This window comes from Carassius gibelio, chromosome A25 (genome assembly GCF_023724105.1).
Source record: "Carassius gibelio isolate Cgi1373 ecotype wild population from Czech Republic chromosome A25, carGib1.2-hapl.c, whole genome shotgun sequence".
Classification (NCBI taxonomy): Eukaryota; Metazoa; Chordata; class Actinopteri; order Cypriniformes; family Cyprinidae; genus Carassius; species Carassius gibelio.
Genome location: NC_068395.1, coordinates 1,574,384 through 1,586,540, shown reverse-complemented (window position 1 = coordinate 1,586,540; position 12,157 = coordinate 1,574,384). Strand labels below are relative to the sequence as shown.

Sequence of the window (12,157 nt, the reverse complement as noted above, 5' to 3'; positions counted from 1 at the left end):
AACCACATCTGATCCATAAAGATGCTGATGCAGTGGCTGCAGAAATATTGCATAATATACACTAAAATCTTTTCAATAAGGATGCACTTAAAAACCAAGAGTGATCGTCTTGTGCGTTGAAAGGTGAGATGGTTAATGCAGTCCAGTCTTGTTTGATTGACAGGATGGCAACACTCCACTGATGCTGGCTGTGATGGAAAACCATGCAGACATGACCGAGCTTTTATTGAAAGAGGGAGCAGAAGTCAATGTCAAGAACCAGGAGCAACGGTAAGAAAGATGCACTTGAATTAATGGATTAGCTCAATCATAAGTGAACGGTCTGTAGTCATCTTGGTATGTGTGGATTTAGGAAGACATTTTACAAAATTGTGCTCCAATCAGTTTTCTTTTCAGGAAATGTAATAATCAAACAGGTCATTTTTTATTTGATCATTGTTATGTTGTAATTATAGTTGTTTTTGTTCACCGTTTTAAATATTTTAGTAATTTCAGTGCTTGGACATGAAAAATGTCTTTGCAAAGAACTGAAATAAAACTGTTTTTTTCTATTCTGTTTTGTTTCGGTTCACATAAATGTTTTCTGGTGTTTTTAGTTTCACGGTTTCACATTCTGTCTGTCATCGTCCAGGTCGGCGTTGATGATAGCTGCTTGCAGTGGACAAATCAGCATGGTGCGTTTACTCCTTCAGTACGACGCCGACATCACGGTGAAAGATGATAAGGGCTGGTCTTCTGATGACTATGCCGTCATGAATGGACATCACGCGTAAGGACTTTCTTCTTTTGCCTGCTTATGTTTCAAACCAACCTTCGGGTTTTAAATGCAAAGTCCTTACTTTGTTTGTATGTTGGTTTCGCAAAGAATGTGTTGCCATTTCCTGTTTAAATTCATTGTTAGGAACATTTGCAATGGTGATAGCGATATGTTCACACTGGCAATGTTTTATTAAAGGAAATACACTGCAGATGTTGTGTGTTTTGAAAACCGAAAGCGTTTGCTTGTAGGAGCTCATCAATAATCGTTCTGTTCCAGATGTTCACATCTGATTATTGAGCATGGGACGAAGAGAAGATCCCTTCAGTCTCCTTCCCATTTCACTGGCAGCAAAAAGAAACCCACGTCTGTTCTCGGCAGCCCTGGTGGTATTGGGGCTGGTTTGGCTTTGGGAGGACCAGCTCTGGATAAAGATGGTGAGTCTGAATGTGTTGCATAATTCAATCTGTAAATGTAGTGTACGTCAGGGTTGACTGCAGTGTTTTGATTTGGTTCTGTTTCCCCATTGTTACTCATCACTCATCTGTTATAGCAGCAGGAAGCAGCTCTGCAGGAGCAGGGAAAGGTATTGCCAATGTGTGCCAATCAATGTGCTGTAGATTAGACACATTCTTCTGTACTATTTCAGAGATTAAAGGAATAGCTCACCCAAAATGAAAATTTGCTGAAAATGTACTCAACTTAAGGCCATCAAAGATATAGGTGAGTCTGTTTCTTCATCAGAACAGATCTGTAGAAATGTAGTTTTACATCACTTGTTCACCAGTGGATGCTCTGCAGTGAATGGGTGCCCTCAGAATGAGAGTCCAAACAGCTGATAAAAACATCACAGTAATCCACACCCCTCCAGTCCATTAGTAAATGTTTAAGGAAGAGAAAAGATGCGCGTTTGTAAGAAACCAATCCATCATCAACACTTTTAAAATACATTCTCTACTTCCACCGGTGAAAAAGTCATCACTTCTGAATCAGGAGAAAAATATGCATATAGCAGTTGATGTGAGAGGTCAACATGGAATGGACTTTTCCACTGGAGGAGGTGTTATTATGGATTATGGATTATTTTAGCCAGAAGCTGGGATTTAACGTTAATACGCCTTCATGGATTTGTTTCTTACAAACATTCAGCGTTTTGCTTTTCAAGACATTATTAACTGATGGACTGGAGTGGATCTTATCATCTGTTTGGACTCCCATTCTGACGGCACCCATTCACTGCAGAGGATCCATTGCGGAGCAAGTGACGTAATACTGAACTTCTTATGGCTTGAGAGTGAGAACATTTTCAGCAATTTTGTATTCTTGTGTGAACTTTTATGTAAAACACATAATAATAGGAGTTGTTTGAAATCATTTAGTGTTGCTGAATGGTAAACCATGGTATGTCTTGTCATAGGAGCTGTTCTTCTTTGTGTGTGGTATGCTCACATGCTAGATCAAATAAGATCCACTCACACCAAAAAAAAAAATAAAATAACGGTGAAAAAAAAATCAAGTCTTTAACAATTTGCTCTGTATCTATATAGAATATATAATTGGTTTAAGATACTTGACCCAAATAGGAATGCATTGTTTCACCACAAATGAATCCTCTCTCTAATTGTGAATGGGTCTTTAGATCTCTAGTAACTATACTGCAAGGAAATGTTTGTATTAGCAGTGGATAATCTTCTGGTTTGGCTGTATCTTGTCATAAGCGCAGATAATCTCTTTTATTTCTCTCCTCAGATACAGAGGACAATTCTCACACAGAATCCATTAGCAGGTGAGATGTCATTAATATGTCAAAACAGGAATGGTTGATAACAGCATTTACAAACGAAAAGTTTATCAAACAAACACTACATTGTATTCTTTTGCAGGGCATCAAAAAGTGGTGCTGCTGATTCCTGGCCTTCATCAGATGATGATGATGATGAGTTAGATTTGAGCCCAAAGGTATTTCTAAGCTCTGTCGTGTTTACATGACAACATTCCTGAATAGCACATGTGATACTGATTACAAAATAGTGTAATATTAGGTTAGGTAATGTCTTTTTTTTTTACAGAAACATAAAGTAAACTTGAAGAAACTCATAAGCTCCACGAAAAGGGAAAAAGTAGAAGGTAAGTTTTAGATTGAAATGTTTTTGTGAAGTCTAAAAATTGTGGTTGTGCTGTAATTTGAAACCCTTACCCTGTAGCAAAGTCCCATTAAGGCAAGGCAGTCCCATTAGGTGACAATTAGGTGCTCACTGGTAGCTGTGTTTTTATATATATATATATATGTGTGTGTGTGTGTGTGTGTGTGTGTGTGTGTGTGTGTGTGTGTGTGTATGTAAAATCGATTTAAAAAAAAACATTTCCTTTTTAAACGTCAAATAACGGACGAACGTAAAGAGAGCGCTGGAAACGCACAAGTCAGCAATATTTCTTATTTATTGGCATGAAGTTTCTGTCAGAATAACAAACGGCAACAGGGGTGCAACATTCTCTAAAAAATATATATGCAGAGGGGACGGCTGCCATAACAAAAGAAAAACATCACTGCAGGCTTTATGATTTAGGCATTTCAAAAATCTCCAAGATTATTTTAAATAATGATTCAATCCATTTCAAACAAGTGTTAAAAAAATGGAACTTTAAATGGACTTGAGAACAGGCCACGTGTGTGTTTTTTTTATTTTTTTATTATTGAATGTAACCGACACTTAGGCTAGGCGGCACTAGGCCGGCATGAAACGCTCAAAAAGGCTAGGGACATTACAAATTTATTGGGCAGGAAAACAAGTTTATCAGCATTTTCAGGGTCCAGAGCAGAACGTTTTTTATTCACTATATGTCCAGCTGTTGAGAAGACGCACTCTGACCGCACTGATGACCCAGGGACACTCAGGTATAGCTGCGTAAGGTGAGGGTATTACTGCCAATTTTCCACCACAAAAGCCGGTCGCTCTCAGCTTGCAATGGTCCTTTTCATAACTCAGAATCTCCTGTAACTAGATGCACGAATGAGGCGAATTCACGTCTACCGCGTCGCGAGACCTCTAGACGCGCGTAAACGCGCCTTTACATTGACTTAACATTGAAATCATTCATGCCAGATGATTCACGTTTTTGTTGTGAATGCAGCATAAGAGGTCGCTTTCGGCGTCACTGGGTCTTATAGGCTCGTAAAATTGCTGGTATTTTCTGTCTTTTCTTCTGAGACATACTGCACTCTCGGATTTCTTTATTTTATTTTTCTGATTGTTTTTGAGTTTTGTTACATCTATATTTTTTAATTGTTTAATTCTTTTGAAATGAATAGTGTACATATTTGGTTAAAATCGATTCCCTATTTTCATTTTCGAAACTTTTTTTGGTTGGTCCGATCGATTGCGCAATGGATTTTCGAAAGAAAAGTGACAGCCCTAATATATATATATATATATATATATATGTAATAGGCAGACAAACACTGCTATTATCCACTTGAATGGGGAAAGCCTGAAACGTTTGGCTAAGCTTGTTGCAGTAACATTTCAAATCAACAATTTAATCAAAATCTGAAAGAGTCCATTGAGCATTGTGATAAGCTGTCTCTGTCTGTAGTCATAGTGGATCGGGATGCAGACAAATCCTGGAGCGGATCAGAGTCCGAACCAGACAGTGGGAATAAGGGTGAAATCCACCATCCACTGTCTAGACCACTCCCATCCAGCAGCACCGCCCTCCACCCCCCTGTAGCAACCCCACCTGCCTCTTTACCCCACCCACCCCAGATGAGCTCCACCCCCTTCAGCAGCACCCTTAAGGTAACCCTCAGTGTGTGTGGTACATTGTCTAACTCTACTCTTCTTTATTGTTTTCATTCAACCCAATCCACCCTGCGGTGTCAGGTGGGCAGAGTGAGTTTAAAGAGCTGCCTTCTGGCAGTAAACTAGATCTGGAAGGGAATGAAAGTCCAGAGGACGAATCTGAAGAAAGTGAAGATGATGAAGGTGAGGATGACGATGATGTAGAAGAAGAAGAAGAGGAAGAGGAGGGAGAAGATGAGGATGATGATGATGATGATGATGATGACAACGATGAAAATGAAGATAGCGAGGAAGAAGACGAAGAGGGAGATGAAGAAGAAGAAACTGCTGTGGCTTGTGAGACAACAAGCCTTTCTGGTACAATAGAAAAATCAGAAATGGTGAATGAAAATGTCAACCATCTTGGACGGGACATGATGGAGGAAAGTGTATCAGGAGACAGTCCTCTGAAAGTCAGGACAGATCAAGAACAAGAGGCTTCCGAAAAAATGGACCTGAAAGAAACGGTTCCTGAAAAGATGCTTTGTGGAGGTCCAATTCAAGGGATTCTGGATTTAGAGGAAGGCTGTCTTGTGTCAGCTGTCAGAGTCGAGGCGAGATTCTCTGATGAAGAGGACAATGACAGTCTAAGTCCTTCAGCACGATGTGAAGCTTCTTTACCAAGTGTGGACCGAACATCAAACAGAAATCCAGTTGAGAGCAAGAAGGAAAACCAAAGTGATGATGAAGATTGGGAGGATGATGATGACGATGAAAATGAGGAGCTGTTGAAAACTGAAAAGAACATTTTAGAAGTGGAGACCTCTCAAGGGACAGCCTTTGAATCTGATCCACAACTTCAAGAAGAAACTGATGATGTTCCTCAGAGACAAAATGAAATAATAACTGATCTTGACACCAGCAATCTGGATGTTCCTTCAGCATCATCTAAATCAAAGGCTGTAACTACTGCAGATGATGAGGATGACTGGGATGATGTTGACGAGGAAGAAGAAGTGCAAACAAAGAAGCCAATGAACCTATTTCTGACATTGCTGGGACAGAAGGAACCAGAGAGCCCTGAAGTATCTTGGGAGTCAGACAAAAGTTGTGGGACGCCTGAAGGAGATAAGGAATCAAACATGGAGAAGCCAAATGCAGAAAAACCCCAACATCAAGTGGCTTTGGTTCAGGATGGCAAAACTTCAAAAAGGGCATCTTTAGAGTCAATTGAGAGTCCTTTACCTGAAGAACCTGATGGAGCTATACCAGTGTCCATGATTGTTGGTCAAAGTGATGAAGACCAAAGTATAAGTCAAGAGCACGACAGCCAAGTTAAGCAAATTTCTGAAATAGACCAGATCTCTGATGTCTCTGACAATGAATCTCTGTCGGAAGAATATGATGCATGTTTTGATGATGCAGATCAACCACAGGCTTCAAATCTCTCCAATAGTAGCCCAAAATGTTCTGTCCCTTCAAGTCCAGCACAGTTTGAAAAACCATTGTTGATGAGATCTCTCTCAAATAGCCCCAAACCATTAAATGCAATGAGCCCCGTTCCAACAAGTCCTAGTCCCAAAGATGCACCAAATCCAAGCCAATCTGCTGGACTCAGACATCAACATTCAACTGCAACAAGTCCACAAAACCCAATTTCCTCAAGTCCCCAACGTTGTAGTCCATCGCCTTCATTGATTAACCATCTGGATCAAGACTCACAGGACATGAACAAATCTACAAATCCAGAATCTCCTCAACGTTCGAGCCCTGACTCTCAAGTTGAGGATGGCCTTTCCGTAGAGTTGGCAGATGAACGCTCAACAGGCTTGATTGAAAAAGAAGAAGAAGTCCCCTACACCGTCATAGACGAAGTTGATCTCACTTCTGATTCTGATGAAGATGATGAAGAGGAACAACTTGAGAAGCTGTGTGAACAGAACTCTGTAAATAAATCTGTAATGGAAGAAAGACGTTCAAAGCACGGATCATTACAGGTGAAAACAGATAGAAGTGATTCGTAGTTAGTTTCTAGATGTAGATAGGATACAAACACTGAAGATGCAACTGAAGATCCAACTTGTTTCGTCTTTTATTCTTTTATGCATCTAATCTCAATGAAGTACACTACTTTAATGCTAACAGTTTGAGTGTAAATGCTTGCCGTTTGCAACTAATCCTCTTCAAACAGGAAGAGGATTCCACTGAGGATGAGGAAGAGGAAGAAGATGAGGATGAGAGGGAAGAACTGGAGGAAATGTGCGACAAGGCTAAAGATCCTCAAAATGGTGCTACTAGCAAAGAAAAGCGAAGAGGTACATTTTCATCCTTTATGGCTTTAGGATTTTCACGTCAAGTTTTCGCAACTTAGTGACTATTTACAGGCATATAATGTATTACGTGTCCAACGTTCTTTGCATGTTTTTCCAGATTTCCTTTCAGAACTGGGACTCGAAAAGGAAGATGAAAATGACGACTCTCCCTGGGATTCAGAGGTCAGTCACATGACATATTAAACCAAGCAAAGCTGGCAAAATCTCCATACAGTAATGCAGTTTATGAGCACAGCATCACAGTCACCCTAAAACAGGGTTTCCCCAACCTACAGGTTAGAAAGCACAAACAGGTTAGTGATGGAACTGCAATGGGTCAGTGGAACTGAGATGATTACATATCAAACATAAAAAAAGCAAAAACCAGGTTGTGATCCTTTGCTCGCCTATAACCACATTTCATCTTGAAATAGTTTGTCTTTTTCCCCTCACAGTCCGGTTCTGAGAGCCCACAGAAGAAACAAGCCAGTGATCTACACACTCCTGCCAAATCACATCGATCTATGTCCAGTATTTGTGAGGAGAACACTGAAGGTATTCAAGGCATTTCTACATTTTAGAATTGAATATCAGGGTGGCTTTGTCTGTGGAGCCTTCTGCAACCATTTCATGCTTTAAAATATGCAAAAGATTGACATTTTCCATTGCTTCTGCTTAACAGATGTATTTACGAGATTTGCTATGCTAAAATATACAAAGTTTAGGGTATTTGTACCCTTTGCATTTCATAATCTCATTGAATTCCTTTGTAGACTTCTTATACGTCCCCTCCTTCGTAAGAGGAGGGAGGAACAGTAATTTAGTGGGAAGTTTAGGCCAGCCAGGAGCGTGCAGGCCGATGGGTAGGCATTTATGATTTGCTGTTGTCCTGCTGGATTAATCATCATCGTTATAGCCGTCACATTAACATCGTGTCCTCAGATCCCGATCTCTTGCATCTGTTGTCATCTGTGCATTCAAGGCATGTGATGTGACACGCAATGATGCTCAACTAATACATGCTTTAGTGGGAAAGGTCCATCATTGTTGCTCATGTTTACAAGATGAGTCCGTTTTACAGTACTGTTCCCTTTATTGTGTTTGAGTATTTGGCCACTCTCAAACCCCAGTTCACAGGCATCATGGGATACCTCCATCGCTGCATGTGCATGCCTACGCACTCGCTACATGAAAGCTTGTCTTTGTCCATTGATTTTCATGTTTTTTGAGGGGAGTTTTGAACCTGGTCCCTCCTTGCCTTACAGTTTTAAGAAAGGATGAGGATGATGAAGAAGAGAAGGAAGCTGAAATACCAGTAAGTATCATTTTGAAATTATTAAGTTATCAAACTTGATTTGGTTTGCAATGCTTTTTTTAGTAAAATGCATTGAGTAGATTGTCAATAAGGTAGAGTCAGCTGTAATAGAGGAAAAATGGTGGAAATTTGGTCAATATTGATGGATTTCAACACTTTAACATATTTATAATTGAAATATCATTTCATATTGTAGAGAAAGGCACACTATTTTTAGGGAATACATGAAATGATTAAAAATATGTATGGCCATTTTTATCCAAATTGGATAAAGGCATCTTTCAAATGCACACACACACACACACACACACATATATATATATATATATATATATAATATTACTTTTGTATTTAATATTAAATGGATCTTTTTTCACAGCCTAAAGTGGTCAAAAGAGAGACGGTGTCTGTTCTTAGTAAGCTGATGGATTCAAAAGAAGCTAATAAGAAAACAGGTCATCTCATTTTTTTTAACACAACAATTAAATTATATTCTTACATGTTTGGCTTCTCATTTAAACACCTCTGTTCTTACAGATCTGATGGAAGAGCTTGGTTTGGGGGATGCTGATGATCTTGAAGGTAATCTTGATGCTCTTCCTTCACTAAAACATTTCCTGAATCAAGTTTTGCACTCAGTGAATGTTTTGTATGTCTCATGTTTTAATGCTTTCGTCTTATTTCACACAAAATGAAATCACTTATGCCCTCCAGATCAGATACTCGAGCATTAATGCTCTGTGTACTTCCATTAGTTAATTTATAGTTCTGCTGATGCTTGCCTAACAGTTAGTGCAAAAATTCTCATTTAAGTATACATTGATCCTTAATTTCCACCGTCTCTCATAGATGCTTCAGACTGGGACTCTGCCAGCACCACCAGCAAGGCCAGTAAGAAATTCCCAGTTCATAAACTGGACGAGGAACCCGTCTTTGAAAGCCCAGCAGCTTCCGTACTACCCATAACATCCGAGGAGCAGGACATGGACACAAGGGAACATAAAGAAGCCAGTCCAGAGAGAAACAAACCCACAATCTCAAGCACAACACCTCAACCTAGTCCACGTTCTCTCAACCCAAACGCCAGCTCAAAACCGCAAGCACTGCCACGACTGCGCTTGGACTCCAGTCAGAGGCTGGAGGGTGAAGGTGCAACTCTGGAGATTTATTCTCTTAGCTTTTGAGGTGATTTCAATAAAGGTATATGCTGATACAAAATGTGTTCATATACAGAATCGGACTTGGATTTGGAAACTTCCAGTCCAGCCAAGATGACATATTCACTGCCAAATGTGGCTGAGCCTGATGCAGGTAAAACTCTTCAGTGTGAGGGTTTGATTTACTTCTCACTGTATTTTAGATTATATTGTAATGTGTCTGAATTACTCTCTTCAGTTCATCGGCAGGAACCCAAAGCTGAAGATGTTGAGAGTGAAGACAGTTCTTACGCAAGTGAAGATGCAGATCAGGTGGGCAATTCATAGATTAAACTAGCACTGTTGATTCTGCCAACTTCTAAATAAATTAATAATAAAATAAAAATAAAATCTGATTAAGCATTTAATTATTGAAAATGTCTGCGAACTATGTACCAATATTAAAAACAAGAAGATAAACTAAACGATTTTCATTACGAAAATTTCTTTAAAACTAAATCTTAAATGCAATATTAAAATCAAAATGGCAAGCCTTTAAAAAGAAATCAAAAGTTTTCCATTTTTATTTTAATATTGCATTTAGGATTTCAATTAGATTTCATTTAATTCGATGCATTGTGTAAAAAAAAGTTACTGTGAAAAATTACAGAATATTTTATTTATTAAAAACTTCAATCAGATTTTCATTTTTATAATTTTATTAATTTAATTTAAATTAAAAGCATCTGCCTTTCATAAAACTCGACCTCTTCTTACTAAATAAAGTGTTGAAAATAGTCTTTTTGTTAAAATTGAAGCTCCAGTGTTTGACTTCTTCAATGGATTTGGTCTTTAATATCACTTTATGTTGTTTAATCTGTGCTCTAGTTTCATAAATGTGGTGTTTGTGACAGTGATACAGTTTACTTGTTGGCACTAGTCATGTGCATGTGTTTGGTCTGAAGTCCTTGTTAACCAGACTTGTTGGGTTTTCATTGTTAATCCTATTCTTTTGTCTAATTGTGCAAAGAAAGGCAAGAGAGGCATTACAAGCGTCTTCTGTAGACATTAATAGACCGTCTAACCTTGAACCACAGGAGCGCCCAAGCTCTCCTAGAGAGGACGAACCAGAGGAGAAATCTGATGAGATTCCCTGGGAGGAACGCTATGAGAAAATATGGGTGGAGAAAGACAAAAAGGAGACCAAGTCTCAGTACAAAAACGTGGCCGCTGAACTAAAAGAGAGGTTCAGCGAACTGGAGCACAAGGAACCGCTGAGTGACCTTTCGGAGCAGGAGTGGAAAGAAGATGAACAAGGTGATGAAGAGGAAAAGAAAGAGGTGGAAAAGGAAGCAGATGATGAGGACTCCAGCGAGGAAGAGGGAGAGTCAATAGTGCGGCTCACCACACGGGCCAGAAGTGCCATACTTTTGCCCATCCCAGAGCAGAGAGAGTCCGGCCTGGAGGACTCGCAGTCTGAAAGTGTCCACCGCACGGTTAGTGTTGAGGTCAGCGATGCAGAGCTTCCCAGTGACCAGCACGACCCTCAAATCATCCCAGAAGCCCTACCGGAAGAGACCCAGGAGCCAGAGAACCGAACCAATGGAAGCAAAGATAAGTGTCCACTAGAATCTGCAAGCAACATAGAACCCGAAGAACTTCACAAACCTTCATTGCTTGTTGAGAATGAGCTACAAGTCTCACCCAAAGTTCTAGACGTGCCCTCTTCTGACTCCATGGGCCTGTGGAAGTCCAGACTTGAGGTAGGACCCCGGGAGGAGTTTCAGACAGACTTAATGAAGACGTACAGTTTTGCCTCTGTCTTCTTGTTCCTCTTTCACATAAACTCAAAATGCGAGGGAAAAGCTCCAGAAAAACATCTGTTAGACATCTTGTAATGCTGACCAGACACTGACGCGCCAAATTACACGTCTATTACACATCTCTGGTTTTGCCATTCATTAGCTCTGTTCCAAACCTAGTGAGCTCCCTAAACAGACAACATGCTTCTGACATCACATGCTGCCTTCTGAGATGACTTGTTATTGTAAATTTGCAAATATTTGCATTTGGTACAGTATTGAAAGTCTTAAATCAATCTAATTATATCCATTATTTGTGTGTTTTATGTTTTTTTATGCTTATTAGAGTTAAATGTCATTAGCTTAGCAAAATCAGTTGTGAACAGTCTCCCGTGTGCTTCATATAACAGCTTTCTGCCTGTATAAAACCTTTAAAATCAGTCATTTATGATGTTATAAGATGATTATCATGGTACCTTAGAAGGCAGCTATCTATGCAGGCAGTAGTCAGCGAGGCAGCATGCTAGTTTTTGAAACAGAGCTATTATCTTGTGTTGTCAACATTTTTTGTGCTACCATTTCAACTCATGGTTTCAAACCATTTACATTCTTCATGCATTTAAACACCCCATGAAATCAGTGTTATTTTAATATCATATATATACTTTTATATTATTTTGAATGAGCTTCTATTTTTTTAGGTGCATTTAAAAAGTTAATGTTCTACAGAGCTCTAAGTTTGATTTCATGGGGTCTTCAGTTGTCCTGTCTTGTCCTGTATATGTTTTAACTTGTGTCACCTGACCAGCACTCGTCTTGAATCCAGTCTGTCACTTTATTAAATATTTATTGGTTAATTGTATGCACTGGTGTCAAATGCTTCACTTGGGTGTCAGTTCACAGCTGACATGTGCATCTGTTGTGTGCATGTGTGCCAAGGATTGCTTCCTTTAGCTGTCTGAAGATCTCTCCTCTTCTTCCTTCAAGATCTTTCATACTAGTGATAGTGTGTGTTTTCATGATGTGTCTCAACGGAGGAGTTTCCAGCAACCATTT

At 39.4% G+C, this 12,157-nt stretch overlaps 1 protein-coding gene across 16 annotated transcripts in view; it reads left to right on the top strand.

Moving 5' to 3' along the window:
• LOC127947102 (ankyrin repeat domain-containing protein 26) overlaps positions 1 to 12,157 on the top strand; it is a 36,651-nt gene that overhangs the window by 3,094 nt on the left and 21,400 nt on the right. For 4 of the 16 annotated variants that reach the window (XM_052544049.1, XM_052544048.1, XM_052544047.1 and 1 more), the window contains exons 5-23: positions 164 to 270; positions 632 to 769; positions 1,037 to 1,194; positions 1,311 to 1,343; positions 2,507 to 2,543; positions 2,641 to 2,716; positions 2,827 to 2,884; positions 4,352 to 4,554; positions 6,728 to 6,851; positions 6,967 to 7,031; positions 7,304 to 7,403; positions 7,622 to 7,711; positions 8,114 to 8,163; positions 8,543 to 8,618; positions 8,701 to 8,745; positions 9,013 to 9,312; positions 9,397 to 9,474; positions 9,559 to 9,632; positions 10,334 to 11,062. In XM_052544049.1, coding sequence (XP_052400009.1) covers positions 164 to 270; positions 632 to 769; positions 1,037 to 1,194; positions 1,311 to 1,343; positions 2,507 to 2,543; positions 2,641 to 2,716; positions 2,827 to 2,884; positions 4,352 to 4,554; positions 6,728 to 6,851; positions 6,967 to 7,031; positions 7,304 to 7,403; positions 7,622 to 7,711; positions 8,114 to 8,163; positions 8,543 to 8,618; positions 8,701 to 8,745; positions 9,013 to 9,312; positions 9,397 to 9,474; positions 9,559 to 9,632; positions 10,334 to 11,062 — 2,541 coding nt within the window. The remainder of the gene's footprint in view (positions 1 to 163; positions 271 to 631; positions 770 to 1,036; positions 1,195 to 1,310; positions 1,344 to 2,506; positions 2,544 to 2,640; positions 2,717 to 2,826; positions 2,885 to 4,351; positions 4,555 to 6,727; positions 6,852 to 6,966; positions 7,032 to 7,303; positions 7,404 to 7,621; positions 7,712 to 8,113; positions 8,164 to 8,542; positions 8,619 to 8,700; positions 8,746 to 9,012; positions 9,313 to 9,396; positions 9,475 to 9,558; positions 9,633 to 10,333; positions 11,063 to 12,157) is intronic. The other 12 variants (XM_052544060.1, XM_052544059.1, XM_052544058.1 and 9 more) reach the window with 8 other exon arrangements.